This window comes from Coptis chinensis, chromosome 3 (assembly GCF_015680905.1).
Source record: "Coptis chinensis isolate HL-2020 chromosome 3, ASM1568090v1, whole genome shotgun sequence".
In the NCBI taxonomy this organism is placed as follows: Eukaryota; Viridiplantae; Streptophyta; class Magnoliopsida; order Ranunculales; family Ranunculaceae; genus Coptis; species Coptis chinensis.
In genome coordinates, this window is record NC_141458.1 from 25,345,176 (window position 1) to 25,357,753 (window position 12,578).

At 34.7% G+C, this 12,578-nt stretch overlaps 1 protein-coding gene and 1 long non-coding RNA gene across 2 annotated transcripts; one reads left to right on the plus strand and one right to left on the minus strand.

The window, feature by feature from the left end:
• Window positions 1–1,674: 1,674 nt before the first annotated feature.
• Window positions 1,675–2,216, minus strand: LOC147508827 (uncharacterized). The gene is made up of 2 exons (XR_015218255.1): window positions 2,077–2,216; window positions 1,675–1,987 (listed from the first exon to the last, which is right to left on the minus strand). It is a non-coding gene; the product is annotated as an uncharacterized LOC147508827 (long non-coding RNA).
• Window positions 2,018–6,058, plus strand: LOC147508828 (Protein kinase superfamily protein). The gene is made up of 7 exons (XM_086601193.1): window positions 2,018–2,815; window positions 2,930–3,184; window positions 3,276–3,433; window positions 3,527–3,606; window positions 3,690–3,825; window positions 3,967–4,116; window positions 5,713–6,058. The coding sequence occupies exons 1-7, from the start codon at window positions 2,617–2,619 to the stop codon at window positions 5,875–5,877; spliced, it is 1,143 nt and encodes a 380-aa protein (XP_086457319.1). The 5' UTR covers window positions 2,018–2,616; the 3' UTR covers window positions 5,878–6,058.
• The last annotated feature ends 6,520 nt before the right edge of the window (window positions 6,059–12,578 follow it).

A 12,578-nucleotide genomic window follows, 5' to 3' on the forward strand; every position in this document is an offset into this window, starting at 1 on the left:
GAGAGATAAAATTGTTAAGAATTAAACTATTTCCGACACCATATTGAAACGAGTCCTCAATATTGCTTTGTGATTGCTCATAAATATCCATCCTTCTTGACATTAATTTTGCAAGATTTATTTTTGAGCACCTTGGAAGAGACAACACGAGCTTATATATATAGTCTTTTGGATAATTTATGAAAGATAAAGATTTGTTTTATGTGATAGGACGCATCTTCTTTGGCTAGCCATGCAATTTATTTGTCTTGTTTTATTTTTCTCTCACGATCAATTTTTTAGTTGTCCATAAAGTTTGTACTTTGAAAGACTCACATAATGCACTATATATACCTAAGTGGGAAGGCCTTAGAAAGCAAAATGATTGAGGTTATGAGCTGAGGTACGTAGCTCTAAATGATTTCAGATTTTCATGATAATATCTTATAAAACTTCGGTTGCAAGCTTCCAAATCCCTAACTCCCAATGCAGAGCCCCCAATTTTCGATGGGGAAATGTCAAAGAGATGGCCTGACTTTGTGCAAGTTATCAAGGGTTTCAGTATCGTTCGACAGTTGGACTGTGCGATAGTATAGGAAATCTGGGCAGTGTTACTAATTAATTATGAAAAAACTATTATGTTATATGTAAATGTCTATTTTCATCATAGGAGATTAACATGATATTACACCAAATATTTATGACTTAGTTCTAATCTGAATAGAGAAAAATGAGTGTTTTGGGTGGATAGAAATGCTCGTTCTTCATGAATAAGAAGATTCTTACGTATCCAGCACTTTAAGGTGAGCAAGTAGTTGGTATAACACGTGTGGTGGTATGGACATGTGTGCTGTCAAGATGAGCGACACGTCTTTATAAACTGCACGTGTGCTGTGGTTCATGATATTATGTTGTTTGAGCTAATACAGAAAGAGTGTCGTTAAAGAGGTGATGATGACAATGATTTGAGTATTGCAGTGGATAAAAACCTGATGCTAATGATAGCAATGATGAGTCACGAGATGAAGTCGAATAATAAGTCATTAGTGTTAAACCGATCTTGGCGAGCGTGCGAGTATTCGTGTGTCTAGAGTCGTTGTATGTGAATAGTGTGCATGTCACGTGCCTGAGAGAGTGAGAGATAGGATGTCCCTTAACATTCTATGACAATCAAACATAAGATTTACCGAAACTACAAAGTTTCGTCCCTCCAAAGTTTGGAAAAAAACGTCCTAAGGTAATTTTTTATTTAACATTCTCTCTGAATAATAAAATTATCAATCGCATTGGGATGACTACTTTTGGGCGAGTAATTCTGGAAATTGGGTCAATTTGGATGAGCTCTCCTAAGGTCACCTTGCATGGGAATGCCCTTGGTAGAAAGGTGGATTCTGTACTCATTGGTCTCTACGGTTTACGCTTCAGGAATATTCTTATATGTCATGTTGAACCTTTGCGTCCGTCCTTAATTTTCTAGTTCCATTTCAGGCTTTCAGCGTTAATTGATCAGTTGATCATATAAATACTTGAAAAATGAGGAAAACTAAACCTTAGAATTGAACTCTGTACTTGTGAAATTATGAATATTGACAATGTATATCCAATCAAAACAAGATTATTTATGTTAGAATTGAACTCTGTACTTGCGAAATTATGAATATTGACAATGTAGGAGCTATCCAAATCAAAACAGGATTACCATAAATAACTCATTGCTTTCTCATTAAAATTGTTAATCTGCCCTACTTGATTTCTCATAAAAACCGTAGTTTGGCTACCGATCAAATTAACAAGTCAATAATTTTGTGTAGAAATGCATTTAATTAATTACATACAGATTTTTTTTCTAACTGCTAGATAAATCACTTGTACTTCATTTAAATGGAGAGGGTATGCTAGCAATTTTGGTGGTTTCCTCACAGGGCAGACTTGTGGCATGGATGGGCGGAGATACACACATTGATCCACATGTCATGAATGGTGACTTGTCAGAAAACCATTTGGCAATCTAAAAAGGAAAATACAAAAAATGAATCCCTGGAAGATGGGGCAGAAATGAGCAGTCTAAGTACCAAAATAGTGAGTTAGTGACCATACCAGAGTAACCAAACAACTCCATTTCTTGTCTAGAGAAGAGGATGGCTTGCTCCATGTACAGCTGTATGCCTCATGTCCCACCACGTGTTTGAACTAAACCAAGCAGTATCTCAACTCTGTCCTGCCAAACTGGAGTACTGGGGCTTCTTCTTCTTCCCTTCGTTAATATAACCAACCCCTTCTCATTTTCTATGCACAACTCCTTGTGTCAAACAGTACTGGCAAGTGGCAACTTCATTAATAAACCACAGCCCGTCTTATTATCTCTTTGTCTCTCTCCTCTTTTGTCTTTGGTCAGTTGATCTTCACTTCAAAGCATTTCAGTGGTCTCTTTATTAATTCTTCTTAGTTCTTAACTTTCTTTCATAGAATTGTGCAAGAGAATTTTTTTCTCTTTTTTGTCCCTTTTAGAAATTTGCTCAATGCTTCAAATGTAGGAGTTGGTGTTGTTTCACTCTGATATTTATTACAAATAGTGTATGTTAGTTGCCTTCTTTTTTGCTTCAAAACAAGCAACCCCGTTGAAGAAAACTAGCAGAAATGCCTTATTTGTATCTAAGAAAGAGTAGCTTTAAACGTTTATTTTCTTTTTCTAAAGAAACTAACAACACTCTTCGTGAAGAGAAAATCATTGAAACCAAGTTGATTTTACCAGTTATAGAACCGTTATCTCAAAAGCCCACTTTCAAATGTTATACATATGAGGAAATATTTGAAGCAACAGATGGCTTCAGCACAGGTGTGTTTGTATGTTTCTTTTGTTTGTTAGCTTACTTGTCTTTGAAAAGAAACAAATCCCCCATTTCCTTAAATATGTGACTGAAGTATTGAATTTTGGCATTGTTGGGATCAGATAACTTGGTGGGCAGAGGAGGGTATGCAGAGGTTTACAGGGGAGTTATGAAAGATGGTCAAGTAGTTGCAGTAAAAAGGCTAAATAGAGCTGCTGATGATGAGAGAAAAGAAACGGAATTTTTAACAGAACTTGGAACTATTGGTCATGTTCATCATCCAAATGTGTCTTCTTTGTTGGGATGTTGCATTGACAATGGCCTTTATCTCATTTTTGAGTTCTCACTACACGGTTCTGTTGCTTCAGTTCTTCATGGTATTTGTACAAAATTTGAAAACCAGATCATATTAGAGGATATTTTGGTAGAATTTGATGTATTATAATAGGATTTTTTTTGTGTATGCAGACGAAGAATCACCAGCAATAAGTTGGAAACTAAGGTACAAAATCGCGGTGGGAACCGCTCGAGGACTCAATTACTTGCACAAAGGCTGTCAAAGGAGAATAATTCATAGAGACATTAAGGCCTCCAACATTCTGCTTACTTCCGATTTTGAGCCTCAGGTTTGGCTTCTATTCATTTTTGTCTTTTTTTATTGGCAATGAACCAATATTCCATTATTGAGTTGGATAAATGTGTTTCTATGATTATACTAGATTTCGGATTTCGGTTTGGCAAAATGGCTTCCAACTCAATGGTCTCATCACTCAATCCATCCAATTGAAGGGACACTAGGGTCTGTAATTGCATTATATAATTCTTCAGATTAAGCATTATTTTCAATAGTTGAATTTATCATTTTATGTGTTTTGTTGCCAGGTATTTAGCACCTGAGTATTTCATGCATGGAATTGTCGACGAGAAGACAGATGTCTTTGCATTTGGAGTCTTTCTGCTGGAAATCGTATCTGGTCGAAGGCCTGTCGATGGATCCCACCAGAGCTTGTCTAGCTGGGTAATTCTCATTCTTTTCCACACCATTCAGTGTTAGTTGATAATGATATGATTGAGTGTTGCTTTACTAAAGAAAAAAAAGCCTACCTATTCTCCTATATAAGCCAAAGACTAATAATTAATGGTATTAATATGATAACAGGCAAAACCTATACTTAATGAGGATGCACTAGAAAAGCTAGTAGATCCAAGGCTTGCGGGGGACTATGATGTGGCACAGTTGGAGCGGCTCGCTTTCACCGCTTCTCTCTGCATTCGATCAGCCGCCACTTGGCGACCAACCATGAGTGAGGTGTTTATTTTCTATTCTCTACTCTTTTCATATTTTATACCTTCATTTGCCCATACCATTCACCTCTAAGAGCATCTCCAATAGAGATGTAAACCATATAGAGTGTAAATTTTGTATTCCAAATGTCAATAAAAAACTCTTTCTGATTGGGGGTGGTATACCGTAGGTAATAGCCAACTAGTTGATAGAGGGAGTGAGAAATTCCCTATCTCACTATTAGTTAATAAAGAACTCGGGCGACACTTGAACCCACGTCCAAACAAAAAAAAACATTCGGACTCTAGTTCTAAAATCACAATTTGAAAATTTTAAATTCAGACGACACTTAAAGTGACGTCCTAATTTAAATTAAAGAGGAATGTCACCTTAAGTGTCGTCCGTGTTTAAAATCAAACTTTTTTTATATTTTTCCATTGGAAACAATAGAGAGTGGATATTTATGGGGTATACAATAATTTGCAATTGGAGCTGTAAAATCCTACTAGCATCTAAGTGGAGGTGTAATTTTACACCCCCATTGGAGATGCCCTAATTCTCTAAATATATGCACACTTATTAGATATGTCTTCATAACTTTTTATACTGTCACAAACATTTGTAGAGTTAAGGAAATTGTTTTTGACAGAAATATGAAGAAGGTATCATTGTCTAAGAGTCCATCCTTTTCTTGTTGCGTAGACTCAATTGCCATCTCTAGTTTTAGTCTTCTATAATTTACAAAGCTAATTATTAGGTGATCAGAATCATTAAACCACTTCAGCTGTATAAACTACCTATGAAAGAAAACTAGTAACTATCATACTGTATTGCTGTTATCACGAAATCAATTAAACTATAGTGGTTGACCATCCATAAGAATACTTAAGTATGTGTTTGGCTGGACATGCAGGTACTTGTTCTTAAAATTGTCCATCGTCACCATTACAGAAACTTGGTGGTTTGCGTGAACTGACTTCACCTCATTATACTATTTGCACCACATCCGTCTTTTCCGTCTTTCAACTTCAGTTTAGTATTTTATGTTGTTCGCTAAGCAATTCGGGGCTTTGTCTTACATTTGCGGACTAATCACCCAGGACCCACGTAACCAACAGTCCAATAATATATAGCTCCTTAGAAAAAGTCCGTGAAGATAAGATTTCAGAATGCTAAAGAAACAAATACACGTGAATCTTCCGATGGAATTCAGGAACCACAAAATGATAGGAAACAAAATAGGATTACGACGTACACCAATATTTTCCATCTTTGTATCTTTGTGGAACTTATATTGCTGTCTCAATTTCTACCATCTGACTGAATTTTTTGCACTCTTTACCTGGAAATGAAGGGTTATAATCATTAATCAGAAGTGCCCGCTACCAAAAGTTATTAGATGGATCATAAAAAATGATCACTGTACAACACAAGTTATTAGCAGCATTATTTGCTATCTTAGAATACTATGTTATTAGTTTCCCCTCCATTTTGGCCATGAAGGTAATGTGAGTGAACTCATTAATTTTGCGACTACTGTACGTGAAGTAAGAAATTAACAGTTGATGATTGTTTTCCTATTTTGTTAGGCTCTCATATTATTACTTTTGATATTAACAGGTATTGGAAGTAATGGAGGATGAAGAGCTGCTCAAAGAGAAGTGGAAAATACCAAAGGATGAAGAGGAGGAGGATGAGTTTTGGGGATTCGAGGATTTAGAATGTGAATGTGATAGCTCATTTTCATCCTCCCCTCTGAATTCGATCTCGATAAGCAGCTCTTAGAGCTGCGTAGCAGTTACTCAATATGAGAGCTTAACTGCATTTTTTTCGCAAAATGTAAATATGAACTACACTATAAATGATAAAGAAAATTGGACTGCTATGTCATCCCCAATCCTTTATGTTGTTGTGGATGTTACGCTTTTCCATGAGATTCTATTGAAGTTCGTCTACTTAACTTTAACTTACTTTTATCTATTTTTTGAGCGCATAGTTGAATAGTTGAATCTCTATATTAGAAAACCAAAAAGAAGCTAGCTAAGCACATTTGTAGAATCAAATGTTCGTAGAACTGAAATAAATCATACACCTTGTGCAGATAAATTGAATAAGCAAGACCATGTTTTCTGATCGATTAACTATTAAAAATATAAAATTTTGAGACTTAGTGGTCCAAAATAACTTTTGAAACAATGCATCCTAGACCATATTAGCATAAAAACATAACTAATTCCCAATCAAATTGCTTCCCCCATCCCTCTCTCCTCACAATGATCAAATTGACCCAACCTTTCAAAGGGCAACGAGGCAATCGGATCCCAAACTAGCAAATATTTTCATTCCTCAGAATGATTTGGCGATTTGGTGCTGGGACATTTTACATGTAGGTCCCCCTACTTTCAGCTGCCACATGGAGAACCTACAGCTTACACCTTGAGAGTGCTGACAAGGCGGTTCCCCATTTGTCTGTAATACCTGAAAACTAAACAAGGATTCTGTGAAAAAGCAGATGTTCTTGGTATCAGAGATATTTTCCATTTTACTTGGTTGGTTAGAATAAAGCCTGAATATTGAAGTCGGGGGTAGTTAAGAGGGTCTTGTCTTACATTTTTGGCCTTGTGGGACTACTAGAATACCAAATACACCTAGCTTTGTGTATTTTGCTAATCTAATGAGATACACATGCACGTGGCATGGGATGAGCTAGTTGGACAGGAGTCAGGTACAGGGATAATGGACTTGTTTGAGACACTTTTTATGTTATAATTATTGGTTGTAAGGTTGTTGAACTTGAAAAGAAACTGGAGATGGTGTTGCATCCATGATACTAACATGCATCCATGATACTAACAAGCCACTTAGCCGAAGGGAAACCAAAATATGGTGGTTAATATTTGAACTCCATTAGAGAAGAATAAGTGCAGATGGTGCCCAAAAAGTTGTTTCTTTATCAGTTTTCATTTTTCAACGTCACTTCACCATCAACTTTTTCAGCTGAATGGCATTGAATCTTGTGTTTCCACATCCACGAATCCATGATAGTTGCGCAATTTGTATCAAAGTTTCGTACTGCGCTATCAATGCAATGTCTTTTATTGACAAGAAATAAACAGTCAAAGTTCCCGGTTCTTCATAGTTTTTGCAAGTTGGTGGTTTTAGTTTCAATCAGACCCAATTATATCATATCATATTTAAAGAGGTCCTATTTAGCATCGCTTAAATCAACAAGTCCCAAAGAGCTTTTTCCGGAATCTTATCCAAATTGTACAATTACCATCGAACTATTTGAGCAGAAATAGTAAGAGTAGACGCTTCAATTCAATTGATTTTTTTTTTTTTTTTTTTTTAAATTTTTTATTGGCTAGTCTGTTTTAAATGAGATCAGTAATTTTTGGTTACATTGAAAGATTTTAGCTTTCAAGGCTTACATTGCCCGAAGGCTCATCGACCCGATCACCGCCTCCACTTTGTCCATAAAGACTTGTTTTTGCTCTTCAGTCCACCCATCGTAGCAACACCTTGTCTCTAGTCCGAAGGCTCGCTTAGCCCAAAAGCCCATCACATAATTATACAAGAAATAAATCTCAACCAACATTTGGTGAGATTCTAAGTGAGGTACACAACCAATTGAGCTAGAAGGTTCAATTGAATTATTTGAGTTGGACATGTAAATATTCAAAAAATCAATTCGAATTAGCATTGTTGACGTCGAGAGCGTGATTTTGGAACCAATAGAACTCATCTGCATTTTCCATTAACTAAGTTGAAAGAGAAAGAGAAAGAGAAAAAGAAAGGAAAGTATCTGAATTAGAAAAGAATAAGAGAACCAGGAAGGGGAGATAAAGAAAGTAAGGGTGTGGAAGGTCCCATATGACATCAGCATAATAGATTGTTAAATTTGGTATGTGGTGTTAAATCTGAACCCTTGGAAAGATCCGATCTCTCAGGGTTACAAAACTGAGTCAAAATTGAGTCTAGAAAACTTGAGTCCCAGAACCGGATCCGAAGGATAATAAAGTAATAAACTATGACTTGAAGGAAAAAGGAGATTATAAAAAAAAAAAGGCTTTTTAAAATTAAGCAAGTAAGAAGCAAGATTATTAAAATCAAATTCATATATATAAAAATAAAAATAAAAAAATGAGGACAGGCACAAGTATGTTGAGATTATTCCTAAATCTGCTCGGTGCTCCAATTGACGTTTGCATTATGAACTTTCAGTCCTAGTTATCAATCAACTCAAAAATGGGCAGTAAACTTATTCAAGACATAACTTTTTCATTGGTACTTGGTAAACATCCCAATCCATACTCCTATATTAGACTTATTACATATATTCATCGGTCCTATTACTGCCGGACCCAATTTGTATTGGAGGGACTCCCACACAAAAAACAATTATTACAAGTATGTCATTGGTTTTAAAAAATCTAAAAAAAAAACAATTATTACAAATATGTCATTGGTCTTAAAAAAATTGAATTCAAAACCTCAAACTTAAACGACCCGGCTAGGTCGTTCGGACTAAGTCCCAAACGATTTGGCCACACCGTTTGGGACTTAGTCCAAACGACTCGGCAAGTCCAAACGACCCGGCCAGGTCGTTCGGACTAAGTCCCAAACGACTTGGCCAAACCGTTTGGGATTTAGTCAAAATGACTCGGCCACACCGGTCAAGAGCCCAAAAAACAGAACTTTGAATTTTTTTTTCAAAGTTCAAATCCCAAACGATATGGCCACATCGTTTTGAACCAAGTCCAAACGGTGTGACCATATCGTTGGAGACTTAGTCCAAACGGTGTGACCATATCGTTAGGAATTTTTCTAAGTCCAAACGGTGTGACCATTTTTTTATAAGTCCAAATCCCAAACGACATGGCCACATCGTTTTACACTCAGTCCAAACGGTGTGGCCATGTCGTTTGGGATTTGAACTTTGAAAAAAAATTCAAAGTTCTGTTTTTTGGGCTCTTGACTGGTGGCCGGGTCGTTTGGATTAAGTCCCAAACGGTGTGGCCAAGTCGTTTGGGACTTAGTCCAAACGACCTAGCCGGGTTGTTTAAGTTTGGGGTTTCAAATTCAATTTTTTGGGAATCAATGACATACTTGTAATAATTGTTTTTTTTTGGATTTTTTGAAACCAATGACACACTTGTAATAATCGTTTTTTTTGGGAGTCCGCCCAACACAAATTGGGGTATGGCAGTAACAAATACCATATTCATTTAGGGTGTCCATTGTTGTTCAAACCACAACTGTTTACAGCGGTTCTGGGTTCTAAAATATTAGACCCGTTTAAAGTGGGTCTTCAATAACCGAACCGATAAAGAACTAGAACCGATTATTATGATTTTGATATATAAAATTTAGTATTATATTACACTAAATAAAAGCAAATCAAAACATTATAATATATAGTTTTTGTTTGTTGGGTGTAAAAATCTATTAAATATATAAAACATAATAGTTAATGTGTTATTAAATGCATGTTTCATAATATTACATTAAACACATACATTATAAATGTTAATAATAATGTCAATGTCCACGCGTATACTATGAAGGGGAGGGATAGGGGCACATTCTTATGCGCACATTATAGCCACATTGTAAATAAATCTAAGCAAAATCATGGACTTAAAAGTTGAATTATAGGCTGATTTTTTTTATAGATATGATCTCTCCACCATGGAGAACGTGCTCACAAAAATTCGGCTCATTCAAAGAAGTCTAATATTAGAACATGCTCACAAAACTTTTAGACCGTTAGATGAAAATTTCAAAAATAAACACAAATGAACACTAATTTTTACATGGTTAGACATATCCAAATATTATGCTTTTTTTGTGAGAATGATTTTCAACCACAAAAAACTAGGTCTTAGTTCATTTGTATGTAAAAAATGTGGCTATAATGTGCGCATAATGAATGTGCCTCTATCCCTCCCCTACTATGAATTAGCTAATACACTATATATATATATATAAAACTTTTAGACTGTTAGATGAAAATTTCAAAAATAAACACAAATGAACACTAATTTTTACATGGTTAGACATATCCAAATATTATGATTTTTTGTGAGAATGATCTTCATGGTGAAAAGATCATCTCCACAAAAAACTAGGTCTTAATTCATTTGTATGTAAAAAATGTGGCTATAATGTGTGCATAATGAATGTGCCTCTATCCCTCTCCTACTATGAATTAGCTAATACACTATATATATATATATATATATATATATATATATATATATATATATATATATATATATATATATATATATATATATATATATATATATATATATATATATATATATATATATATATACACACACGGTGTGTATGTGATTGATATATTACATGTGTATATATAGGATAATAAATATATGCAATGCTAACTAACGATAGTAGTATAGTATAATATACACGTTTTTGTTAAATACACATGTTTGTACAATTTATTAGATATACTTAAAGTTTTTAGAAAATTTTGAAAAAAATATTGAATTTAGGACCATTACTTCTTTTGAGAAGACAAAAATATCAGTGACAAATATTATTATCACACTAAAAACCAACTTTAATATCGATTATTTGAGTAAAAACATAATTTTAGCAATAATAATGTATAACCCGAGAAATAACCATACCCCGAACTGAAACCAACTTAATTAATGGGTATAGATTCAGATTTTCTAAATATAAGAATAAAAACCGAAAGACCCAAACCCAGTAGGAACCGTTAAAAATAGAGCCGAAATTGAAATTGAAACTGAAACCGAAACTAAAACCGATATAAGAACCGAACTAGAACCGACCCATTAACACCCTATATTCATTATCAGATCCTATTCAATACATCAAACTTTAAATCCGTCAAACTTTAAACAATGGGGTCGGGGAAAGAGTCATAGCACTAAGGGCAAAATTTAAACAGGTTGAGAATTACAAGAAAGGGAAACGATCAAGAAGCTAATCCCACAATAAATACAAGCACACAAACTAAATAGCTATGTAAATTAATTAAAGAATATAAGCTTTCGTCAACTATCTCGATTTCTCTTTCAACATAGAACCCTATTACGATCTACAACTTTTAGAGAACACAATAAAACTGAAAATAAGAAAAGGGACAAAACTACAACATGACAAAGTCAATTAAAGAACCAAATCACAAACTGATGTAGAACATGAGTTCATTTCTTTCAAGGTTCGGTGGTCAAGCCCATAGGCCGTGAGCCCACTAGTTTACTTGCTGTTTTATTGTTATTAGTATAAATAAGGGCTTATGATTAGAGTTTTAGAGAATTGTTTTAGTTGATGTTTAGTAGTTATTTTCTTTCTCAAAGTCAATAAAATGGACTTCTTTATTTTAGGGTTCTTAATTGTTTTTCATATAAGTTATAGATTTCTTCTTCTTAATCGCTTCCACTCAAAAATCTATATCAAATATGGTATCAGAGCACGAATCGTTCTAAATTAAATCCAATTTTCTTTATTTCTTCTTTGTTTTTTTAAGAAAATTCTCGTGTTACTGTTTATTGGGTACTGTTCACAAAAATATTGTTCATCGAAAACACTATTCACCAATATTGTTCGTAGTATTACTGTTCACCCGAAATTAAATTTCAATCTTTTGCTTCTTTTCTCATCGGAGATTCAATTTTTCTTCTTTCAAAGTTAAAAACCAATTATCTTTACTTCTAAAAATTAAAGTTTCAATCTTTACAGAGCTATATCGATAGATTTGACTGACATGACAAAATCAGAGTTAAATCAGTATGATTAGGATGTAGGATGGGGAACTGGCGCTTCAATTGACTAGAATGCGCCAAATCCTAATTGTGGTGAGCTTTTGTGGGATGCACCACATGCTGATAACACAACACCAACTACACCTATGCAAGAACAATCATCTGTTAGGAGTCCCAAACAAAAACACGTACGATCCCCAGTAATGTTAGCAACACACTTCTCCTTAGTTGCAACACTAGCAATGATCATTGGGGAGGGTGATAAGGAGACATGGAAGTGCCATTCTATTTTCAGAATCAGATGTATCAGTAAAGGTAAATTGTGTACTGTTGTTATTGATGGTGGTTCTACTAATAACCTAGTTTCCCAAGAGATGGTTGATAAACTAGGACTACAGACCATAGTACAAAATATCGCAATATATCGCAATATATATCGAGATTTCAGAGAAGGGTAAATAAATGTCGCGATACTAATTTGGATAAAAACCAGTGCAAATATCGATGATATTTGTTGATATTTCGTGATATATCGACGATATGTTTGATTTATACGATATTGTCGGTTTTAATTGGCGCTGTGATTGCAAACTGACGAAGAAAAGTGCTGGTGATTACAAACCGACAAAGAAAATAAAAAAGGCTACTCCTACCCTCTCCCACGCGAGCTACTCTACCCTCTCCCACGCAAAATTTTGATGGCTATAAAAGCTCATTCTT

What these genes read in the sequence shown, in the direction of transcription:
- LOC147508828 (XM_086601193.1), top strand. Translation starts at nt 2,617, where the DNA reads ATGCCTTATTTGTATCTAAGAAAGAGTAGCTTTAAACGTTTATTTTCT. An exon ending in TGTTGCTTCAGTTCTTCATG is followed by an intron (nt 3,185 to 3,275) that starts GTATTTGTACAA and finishes TTGTGTATGCAG; the next exon opens with ACGAAGAATCACCAGCAATA. An exon ending in CTTCCGATTTTGAGCCTCAG is followed by an intron (nt 3,434 to 3,526) that starts GTTTGGCTTCTA and finishes TGATTATACTAG; the next exon opens with ATTTCGGATTTCGGTTTGGC.